This window comes from Acomys russatus, chromosome X (genome assembly GCF_903995435.1).
Source record: "Acomys russatus chromosome X, mAcoRus1.1, whole genome shotgun sequence".
NCBI classification, from domain to species: domain Eukaryota; kingdom Metazoa; phylum Chordata; class Mammalia; order Rodentia; family Muridae; genus Acomys; species Acomys russatus.
This window is the reverse complement of record NC_067169.1, coordinates 7,150,602-7,161,232: the sequence shown is the minus strand read 5'-3', so window position 1 is coordinate 7,161,232 and position 10,631 is coordinate 7,150,602. Positions and strand designations below refer to the sequence as shown.

General features: G+C 48.3%; 2 protein-coding genes across 2 annotated transcripts in view; one reads left to right on the top strand and one right to left on the bottom strand.

Annotated features, from left to right (window-relative positions):
- Positions 1–786: 786 nt before the first annotated feature.
- On the bottom strand, positions 787–1,906 carry LOC127184673 (transcription initiation factor TFIID subunit 1-like). The gene is made up of 2 exons (XM_051141014.1): positions 1,613–1,906; positions 787–951 (listed from the first exon to the last, which is right to left on the bottom strand). Exons 1-2 carry the CDS (start codon positions 1,730–1,732, stop codon positions 787–789), a joined length of 285 nt encoding a protein of 94 aa, XP_050996971.1. The 5' UTR covers positions 1,733–1,906.
- A 5,295-nt stretch (positions 1,907–7,201) lies between these two features.
- LOC127184672 (transcription initiation factor TFIID subunit 1-like) overlaps positions 7,202–10,631 on the top strand; it is a 57,309-nt gene continuing 53,879 nt past the window's right edge. The window contains 3 exon segments of the mRNA XM_051141013.1: positions 7,202–7,380; positions 8,039–8,153; positions 8,316–8,459. Of these exon segments, the coding sequence (XP_050996970.1) occupies positions 7,261–7,380; positions 8,039–8,153; positions 8,316–8,459 (379 nt within the window). The 5' untranslated portion in view covers positions 7,202–7,260.

The following is a 10,631-nucleotide window of genomic DNA, read 5'->3' as shown; positions in this document are numbered from 1 at the left end:
CGTTCTAACCTCTAACTTTGAAGTGATCTACGAACAGTATTATCAAACAGCAGGCACTTAAAACCAGGAAAGAATACACCAGACACCCCCCCCCCCCCCCCCCCCCCCCCCCCCCCCCCCCCCCCCCCCCCCCCCCCCCCCCCCCCCCCCCCCCCCCCCCCCGCCTTGTCACTAATCAGCAATTTGAGACTGAACATTACAAGAATAAAAGCCTGAGTTTGGTAACTGAACTGACAATGGGAACGGCAGACAGAGCAAACGCATAGTCGAGAACGACGGCAGAAATCAAGTATAGAACTCAGAGCCCAAGACAGACTTATGCAGGAAGAAAACGCACTACACTGCCCAGTTTTACAACACTAAAGAGCACCGATCACAGTGGGGTCCATCTTTTAATCCCAGCACACGGGAAACAGAGGCAGGTGGATCTCTACGAGTTTGAGACCATCTGGCATCATACACAGTGAGCTCCAGGACAGGCAGGGCTATGCTGAGAGACCCTGTGTCTAGAAACAAAGAGAGAGAATCACCTGCATAGCAAAGGGGTTGCAGGCTCCCCATTGTCTGCTGGTATCTTTGGCTCCCCATTGTCTGCTGGTATCTTTGGCTTTCGTCTTCTGCCACCTCATTGATGTCTGAATAGTCCACAGCATCCTCTCTACTCCGAATCCATCCTATGGATTTAAGAATAAACAAACAAACAAACAGATGGAGCTATCTCAAGAAAGACGCAAGTAATTCTCATTTCCTTTACACAATCCCCACTTAAAAGTAGGTGTGTGGTAGCTAGCCCCCTCCCCTAACCCACATGACAGTCCCCATGGCCCACACTTCACCTTCATCATCTACCAAGGCCCTGTCAGGCCCAGCCAGTTCTTCATTTGCCGTGAGTTCAGTGATCAAGCTGCCCAGACCCAGAGGCCCCAAGCCTGCAAGATGCTTCTTACACTCCTGAAAAAGGGATGGCACAAGAGTCGAAAGTAACAACTAAACCTGAAGGTACTACGTAAAGTTATTCATCTCCCCTGCTCATAGCGAAATCACAAACGCACTTGAGAAGTGATTCCACGATGGGCTCAAAGGAACATCACATTCAAGAACTGTATAGGAAATCCACCACACTCCGTATAGATCAGACCCAGAAGACACAGGTTCCACGCATGGACCTGGCTCTGGAGCCACTCCAGATCAGCCAAAGCCAGGAAAGCGGAGCCCCGAGAAGCTTCCAGAAGGATCCTACGCCACAGCGGTTCTGATCGATCCCTTTATTAGGTTTAACTATTATTTTTCCAACCAGCCAAGTAGAACGTCACCTTCAAACCAAACCCCTCGGTGTCGGTGACAGCCACTTAGCAGTTTTCCTGTTTTCTCCCCAGTCTTCCTCTGACTCGAGCCCCTCCCCCGCCCCCCACCCCCGGCCTCTCTCTCCACTACTCCCCAAAACCAGTAAAAGGGCGGGAGTTGAGGAGCGGGGGGGGGGGAGTCCTCCGCGTCCCCAGAACAGGCTACGACGCCCCCCCCCACTTGCCGGTTCCCACACAGCCTCCGCTCGTCCACCACCAGCTCCCCAAGCCTCACCGCCCTCCGCCTCAGGCCCACGCCCACGCCTCACTTCATCCAAGACGCCTTCGCCCTCCAGCTGCCCCGCTCCATTGATGTTGCCGAACAGGAACCCGGTTAGAGAAAACGGGCCTCCTCCGGCGGGATCCTCATCGCTGTCTGTGTCTGACATGACGCCGGCGGCAGCCCAGACCAGCCTGGCCCCATGGGCCGAAAACAAACACGTCAGTCTTCAGTTGCACAGCGGTCGCTTGCCGGTGCCGAGGAGCTCCGTGACCCGACCAGTCCGGAAGTTGGGGGGAAAGAAAACCGGAAAGACCGGGCTGGCCCACCAGAGCAGAGACTCAGGAGGACTACTTCACCAACTGTTTTTGATTGGTCCGCCCAAGACCAAGGAGGCCGGGTGGTTGGTCAAAAGAACCGTTCAGTCCCGCCCATCGGCGGAGCGAGACCCTTCGGGTTGCGAGGACAGGGGCGACGGTTTTCCTCCAATAAGAAAGAAGTTCGGAGGCCACATGACCTATGCCCCCTGGGAACGGGGGGGGGGGGTGTCACGGGTTCAGTACGCGGAAGTAAGGATTCCAGCCGCCTTTTCCGGTTTGTGACGTTCCCCCAAAGGACCGTTGCCAGACATTGTGCTAGGGGTCAGGTTGCTACTTACTTATTCAGAATTTACATCTTCCCATAGCAAAATGTGAAGCTTAGTAAAAATGAGCAACCGGAACTTCGAGATTCACAGCGTTTAACATTTTCATAGATTTCTGTTTGGTTGGTTGGTTGGTTGGTTGGTTGGTTTTCAGAGCACTTGTGGGCAAGACTCTAGGTTTGATTCCCAGCGCCAAAGTGAAGGAAGGAAGGAAGGAATGAGTAATAAAAAGCTGGGAGAAAGCGGAGGGAGGGAGGGAGAAAGTATAAAGGGCTGGGGCTACAGCTCACTGGCAGAATGCTTGCCTGTGTGCGTGAGTTCGGAGACCTGGGTTCGATTCCCAGGACTTAAAATTAACTTTCCAGCGGGGCGTGGTGCATTCAGGAAGGCAGAGGCAGGCGGATCGCTGGGAGCTCCAGGCCAGCCTGGTCCTACAGAGCTAGCTCCAGGACAGTCAGTGCTACACAGAGAAACAATGTCTGGGAAAAAATCAGACATGAGGAGAGGTTTTTCAGGCTTTGCTTGAGAAAGTTCCAGAGACCTCCTACTGTCCAGCATGATCACTACACATCCAGAACAGCTGTTAAAACTTTGCTTGACAAAATTGGGAAGATCTCTAGGTCAACACCGGCACCAAATATTATGTATGCTCCTGGTGTAATGTTGTTTACATTTCTGGTATCTCTCCTAAAATTGTTTGTTTGTTTGTTTTTGGTTTGTTTTTGTTTTTTTTTTTATTACTCAGGCCCAAGGATGAAATCTTGAATCTTTGCCTCAAGATGTGCAGCCTAGGCCAACTCTTCCCCCCCCCACACACACACCCATATCTCTCTCTCTCTCTCTCTCTCTCTCTCTCTCTCTCCTCTCCTCCTCTCTCCTCTCCCTCTCTCTCCCTCCCTCCCTCCCTCCCTTCAACTCTGGGATCTGACATCTTCTGGCCTCTGTGGTGCTCTATATGCATTTAGTACACATATATTATATACAAAAACATACTGTTCTGCCCAAGTCACGAGACCCCCGTAGACCACCAGAGACCAACCGGATGCAAGATACACAGGGTCTTTTTATTGAGCAAGCTCTGGAGCAAGAACCATCAGTTCCCCAGAAACTGAGGAAGGTGGTGGCCTCAACTCTTAGGTTACAGGTTTTATAAAGGTAAGCAAGGCTTTTGAAACCTAGCTGTTGCATAATTGGATAAGCAGGTTTTAGAGACGTTGGCCTTAATGCTGATAGGGTATGATAGGGTAGGGGGTTTGGGCCAAGCCACAAGGGGAATCTTATCTAATTTTTTATCTACTGTAACATTGTGGGTTTTTCACTTTATGAGTTGGCTCCATGCTGCCAACTTCAGGTTTTACCAGGTGTACTTTTGTGGGCTTTCCAAAAACTTGGGGAACATGGGGGAAGGGGGGAGTTCACTCTGGGGGCAAGACAGAGGCTTGGTGTAAGATGGCTTTTGTTTGGTCCCCACAAGACATTTAAAAATGGAAATTTTTTTTTAAAAAGTCTTTACAAGAATAAAAGAGCCAGGCGGTGGTGGTGGCTCAAGCCTTTAATCTCAGCACTGCAAACGCAGAGGTAGGTAAATCTCTGTGAGTTTGAGGCCAGTCTGGTTTACAGAGGGAGTTTTAGGATGGATGTCCAAGGCTAAACAAAGAAATCGTGTGTCAAAAAAAATCAAACCACCTACCCCCTCCAAAAAAACCTTAAAACAAAAAAACAATACAAACAAACAGAAATAAAGAGGCTGAAGAGATGGTTCAATTGATAAGATCACTTGGTATCCCTATAGAGGACCCAAGTTCAATTTCCAGCATTCACATGACAGCTCACAACTTTCTGTTACACCAGTAAACATGGAATCAGATGTCCTCCACTGACCTCTGTCATCACCAGGCATACACACAGTGCACAAACCTACATGCAGACAACACACTCATATGTATTAAATAAAAATAAGTAAATATTTTTCAAGTGTGTTATGAAGCCAGACATGGTGGCACACACCTTTAATCCTAGCACTTGGGAGGCAGAGGCAGGCGGATCACTGAGAGTTCAAGGCCAGCCTGGTCTACAAAGTGAGCCCAGGACAGCCAAGACTACACAGAGAAACCCTGTCTTGAAAAAAAAACAAAACAAAAAAAAAGAACAACAACAACAAAAAACGTGTGTTATGAAGGGCCACAGTAGGAGTTTCAATCTAAAGAGATCATGTTAAAAGCTGTCAGACTCCATTTTGTTAGAAACAGACTTAACTCCATCCCAAAGACTGGGAAAATTCCTCAGAAAAGGTCAAGCTGACCACAAGACTGGATAAAAATAATGGTTATATGCTGAAGAAAATGCTTATACCTTCAGTTCTGGAAAAACTCCCTACACTGGGTCAAGTCTATCAGATCATGAAATATGCCAAGAAACATTTAATATGAAGAAGGTGCCAAAGTCCTGCGGATGGAACTCAGGGTGGGTTGGTGGCAGTTCATTTGTAATTCACCAGGCATGCACTCAGTGCACATACATACAAGCAAAAAACACACTTATATGCATTAAACGAACATAAGTAAGTCTTTTTTTTTTAATGTGTGTTATGGAGAGTTTCAATCTCATCATCATTGTTGTTATATTGTTTTTGAGACAGGGTTCAATTCTCAGCAGCCATACGGCAGCTCACAACTGTCTATAACTCCAGTTCCTGAGGATCTGACACCCTCATGCCAATGCACATAGAATAAAAGACTGAGTGCTTGCTGCTCTTCTGGAGGACCTGAATTCAGCTCTTGGTACCCACAATCAAGGAGCTCCCACTCCCTGTACACCAACTCCAGGGGTCATCAATAGCTCTTGCCTCTGTAGAAAACTGCACACTCCAGATTCTTATACCCATATACAGACACATACAGCTAAATTTAAAAAAAAAGAATCTTAAAAGTGCGGTGGTGCACGCCTTAGCACTCCAGAGGCAGAGGCTGGTGGATCACGGTGATTTCGAGGCCATCCTGGTCTACAAAGTGATTCCAGGACAGTCAAGGCTACATGAAGAAACCCTGTCTTGAAACAAACAAACAAACAAACAAATCTTAAAAGAAAGAAAACTTCCCTGTAGGGACAATAGGCCATATGGCCAATGTTCAGCCATCTTGTCAGAGCCTGCACCTTTAAGTCTCTGTCTTTCCCAGAGCTTGCCTTTCACCAGAAACTAGCTGACCCTGTTGTGGGTCAGCAGTTAGGCTAAAAACAGATAGGGATGGAGCAACCCTGTTAGGGTTTAGCAGTTAGACTAGACAAAGAGGAAGCCAAATACCCTGTGTGCAGGACATTATGACCCTGCATAGAATTCCCTGTGTTTTGAGAAAAGCCTGCAGCTGGGTTGCTATAGCAATATGCTTCCCTGCCTTCTGACTTACAAATACTGCTGCCTGACTAATAAAGTTTGAGAGTTTGATCAATCAGACTTGCTCTCCTTCTTTGTGTCTTGCATTTTCAACAGGTGAACTTCCTCCCAAGTTTTAGTCGAACCCTGCAGGCTGGGGCACTTCCTCATGCATATACAAAAAAGGAGATGATGAAATGTAATTGCAGGTCTGAACTTGGTAGCAAAGACTTCTAATCTCAGTTACTTGGAAGCTGAGGCAAGAGAATGCAAAACTCAAGGCCAGGCCTAGGAAAATTGAATGAGACCCTGTCTCAAAACAAAGAAAACTAGAAAAGAAAACCTTCACAAATAATCAAAAGTAGGAACCTTGATTAATTCCACGGTTTGAGAACAAAGAAGATGCTCCAATTCCAAGGATACTTTGTGGAGGGCTGAAAATGTCTACTTCCTCATGTTTCAAAGGTGACACAATCCTGCCGATTGGTGGCGGGTGTTTTACCCGCTGAAGCATCTTGCTGGCTAAAGATTTCTATTCAAATATGTTATTATTTATTTATTTAATGTGTTTTAGACAGAGTCGGGCTCCCCAATTAGCCTGGAATTTAGTACCAGCCTGGCCTTGGGTTCACAGATCCGCATATCTCAGAGTCTGATATCTGACAAAGTCATCTATTCATTTTTTGGATCTTATTCAAGGCCAGCATGATAGGAGAGACCAATTTTTTCCCAGACATTGTTTCTCTGTGTAGCACTGACTGTCCTGGAGCTAGCTCTGTAGGACCAGGCTGGCCTGGAGCTCCCAGCGATCCGCCTGCCTCTGCCTTCCTGAATGCACCACGCCCCGCTGGAAAGTTAATTTTAAGTCCTGGGAATCGAACCCAGGTCTCCGAACTCACGCACACAGGCAAGCATTCTGCCAGTGAGCTGTAGCCCCAGCCCTTTATACTTTCTCCCTCCCTCCCTCCGCTTTCTCCCAGCTTTTTATTACTCATTCCTTCCTTCCTTCCTTCACTTTGGCGCTGGGAATCAAACCTAGAGTCTTGCCCACAAGTGCTCTGAAAACCAACCAACCAACCAACCAACCAACCAAACAGAAATCTATGAAAATGTTAAACGCTGTGAATCTCGAAGTTCCGGTTGCTCATTTTTACTAAGCTTCACATTTTGCTATGGGAAGATGTAAATTCTGAATAAGTAAGTAGCAACCTGACCCCTAGCACAATGTCTGGCAACGGTCCTTTGGGGGAACGTCACAAACCGGAAAAGGCGGCTGGAATCCTTACTTCCGCGTACTGAACCCGTGACACCCCCCCCCCCCGTTCCCAGGGGGCATAGGTCATGTGGCCTCCGAACTTCTTTCTTATTGGAGGAAAACCGTCGCCCCTGTCCTCGCAACCCGAAGGGTCTCGCTCCGCCGATGGGCGGGACTGAACGGTTCTTTTGACCAACCACCCGGCCTCCTTGGTCTTGGGCGGACCAATCAAAAACAGTTTGAAGTAGTCCTCCTGAGTCTCTGCTCTGGTGGGCCAGCCCGGTCTTTCCGGTTTTCTTTCCCCCCAACTTCCGGACTGGTCGGGTCACGGAGCTCCTCGGCACCGGCAAGCGACCGCTGTGCAACTGAAGACTGACGTGTTTGTTTTCGGCCCATGGGGCCAGGCTGGTCTGGGCTGCCGCCGGCGTCATGTCAGACACAGACAGCGATGAGGATCCCGCCGGAGGAGGCCCGTTTTCTCTAACCGGGTTCCTGTTCGGCAACATCAATGGAGCGGGGCAGCTGGAGGGCGAAGGCGTCTTGGATGAAGTGAGGCGTGGGCGTGGGCCTGAGGCGGAGGGCGGTGAGGCTTGGGGAGCTGGTGGTGGACGAGCGGAGGCTGTGTGGGAACCGGCAAGTGGGGGGGGGCGTCGTAGCCTGTTCTGGGGACGCGGAGGACTCCCCCCCCCCCGCTCTCAACTCCCGCCCTTTTACTGGTTTTGGGGAGTAGTGGAGAGAGAGGCCGGGGGTGGGGGGCGGGGGAGGGGCTCGAGTCAGAGGAAGACTGGGGAGAAACAGGAAAACTGCTAAGTGGCTGTCACCGACACCGAGGGGTTTGGTTTGAAGGTGACGTTCTACTTGGCTGGTTGGAAAAATATAGTTAAACCTAATAAAGGGATCGATCAGAACCGCTGTGGCGTAGGATCCTTCTGGAAGCTTCTCGGGGCTCCGCTTTCCTGGCTTTGGCTGATCTGGAGTGGCTCCAGAGCCAGGTCCATGCGTGGAACCTGTGTCTTCTGGGTCTGATCTATACGGAGTGTGGTGGATTTCCTATACAGTTCTTGAATGTGATGTTCCTTTGAGCCCATCGTGGAATCACTTCTCAAGTGCGTTTGTGATTTCGCTATGAGCAGGGGAGATGAATAACTTTACGTAGTACCTTCAGGTTTAGTTGTTACTTTCGACTCTTGTGCCATCCCTTTTTCAGGAGTGTAAGAAGCATCTTGCAGGCTTGGGGCCTCTGGGTCTGGGCAGCTTGATCACTGAACTCACGGCAAATGAAGAACTGGCTGGGCCTGACAGGGCCTTGGTAGATGATGAAGGTGAAGTGTGGGCCATGGGGACTGTCATGTGGGTTAGGGGAGGGGGCTAGCTACCACACACCTACTTTTAAGTGGGGATTGTGTAAAGGAAATGAGAATTACTTGCGTCTTTCTTGAGATAGCTCCATCTGTTTGTTTGTTTGTTTATTCTTAAATCCATAGGATGGATTCGGAGTAGAGAGGATGCTGTGGACTATTCAGACATCAATGAGGTGGCAGAAGACGAAAGCCAAAGATACCAGCAGACAATGGGGAGCCAAAGATACCAGCAGACAATGGGGAGCCTGCAACCCCTTTGCTATGCAGGTGATTCTCTCTCTTTGTTTCTCAGACACAGGGTCTCTCAGCATAGCCCTGCCTGTCCTGGAGCTCACTGTGTATGATGCCAGATGGTCTCAAACTCGTAGAGATCCACCTGCCTCTGTTTCCCGTGTGCTGGGATTAAAAGATGGACCCCACTGTGATCGGTGCTCTTTAGTGTTGTAAAACTGGCAGTGTAGTGCGTTTTCTCCTGCATAAGTCTGTCTTGGGCTCTGAGTTCTATACTTGATTTCTGCCGTCGTTCTCGACTATGCGTTTGCTCTGTCTGCCGTTCCCATTGTCAGTTCAGTTACCAAACTCAGGCTTTTATTCTTGTAATGTTCAGTCTCAAATTGCTGATTAGTGACAAGGCGGGGGGGGGGGGGGGGGGGGGGGAATGGTGATTTCTTGTCACCTGGTGTATTTAAGTGCCTGCTGGTTTGATAATACTGTTCGTAGATTCACTTCAAAGTTAGAGGTTAGAACGAGTGCAGCTTTTGGCCATTAAAGAGTTTGTAGATTAAGAAGGGTAAGCTTATAATTTCATGTCAGTGAGTAAATGTGTTTGGCGCAAATCATTCCCCGACTAGTTCTTGGGGTTTTCTGCCTGTAGCTCTGGCTGTCGCAAAACTCGCTCTGTAGACCAGGCTGGCCTTGAACTCACAGAAATCCACCTGCCTCTGTTTCCCAAGTGCCATCACCACCTGGCTAGATTTTATTGTTTTTTTTAACCTCCCTTGAGATAAAGAAAACTTGAACTCTGGAGAAGTTTAAAACCGTGTAGAACTTTTAAACGTTCTGCAGCTAGCAGAACTTGACTGATTTGTCAGTTTGTAGGACCACCGATGGCCCATTTGGCATTTGTGGTAAACTTTGATAAACAGTGTGGTGCTGCTATGAGGTCCCATCTGTTTTCTGAATTTTAGATTGGGTCATCTGGAACCTCTAGCTGTCGGTTACAGTTTATTCTTTGCATTGCCCTGTGGTTACTTCACTGCCCAAAAACGTAGATGATGATGTTTGTTGTTTACCCTTCCAAATTAAATTTTATGCTGTTGAGTTGTAGATTAAAAAGCTTCCCAGTTGAGGGCTGGCGAGATGGCTCAGAGGTTAAGAACACCGACTGTTCTTCCAGAGGTCTTGAGTTCAATTCCCAGCAACCACGTGGTGGCTTACAACCACCTATGAGATATGGTGCCCTCTTCTGGCGTGCAGGTGTACAGTCAGGAGGAACATTATATACATAATAAATAAATCTTTAAAAAAAAAAAAAAGCTTCCCAGTTGATTAGCCCAGGGCATGGTAATGTAGGCCTGCAATCATAGCACGCTTGGGAGGCAGAGGCAGGGCAATCTGAAATATGGGGTCTTGAGCTGTGAGTTCAAGATCAGCTTGAGCTACCTGAAACTCTTGTCTCAAAAACCCCACTTTTCAGCTTAGCTTTTGAGACTCAGTGACTGGATTTGGGTGTTGCTTCCCCTCTGTTCTCCCTCCAACCCCCTCTCGAGACTAGGTTGCTCACTGTGTTGCTCAGCCATCTCCTGCTCGGGAATAGCAGGGGCTATGGGTATGTGCCATGTCTTTTGGTAAATGTTTCTTACACAGAGCCACCCCATGCAGCAGTAGTCATTCATGAAGCAAAAGCAAAGCCGTCATTTCTATTAAGCCCTAAACCAACTAGAAGCACACACTTCTGTGTAGATTGTCCTAGTAACCTTTAACGAGCTACCACAATTGTTAGTTTTGGGGTCTGATTTGCTGATCTTGACTAGGGAAGGTAAAGAAGAGGGTGGGTGGGGGCAGATTCCTAGTTCCTACTTTGCTGAGGTAACTTCCCAGAAGTGGAAGCTATATTAGAGAGAATGTCAGTACCCTGGTATGCTTGTTTCCAGGTTGTCTCGTCCTGTAGGGGTTCCTTCTTCTATGAGTTCCCGTCTTCCTTGGCATTGATCCCCTCACATTACTTGACTTAGAAATGCACTTTGTAATAATCGAAAGGGGGTGTAGGCGATTAAGGGCGACTTCTGGGAAGTGGTTTTTCTTTTCTTTTCTTTTCTTTTTTTTTTTTAACAAACTCTTTTTTGAGACTGCGTGTGTGTGTGTGTGTGTGTGTGTGTGTGTGTGTGTGGTGTGTTGGTTTGGATACATTTGGCCCCCATAGGCTCATTCATCAGAGTG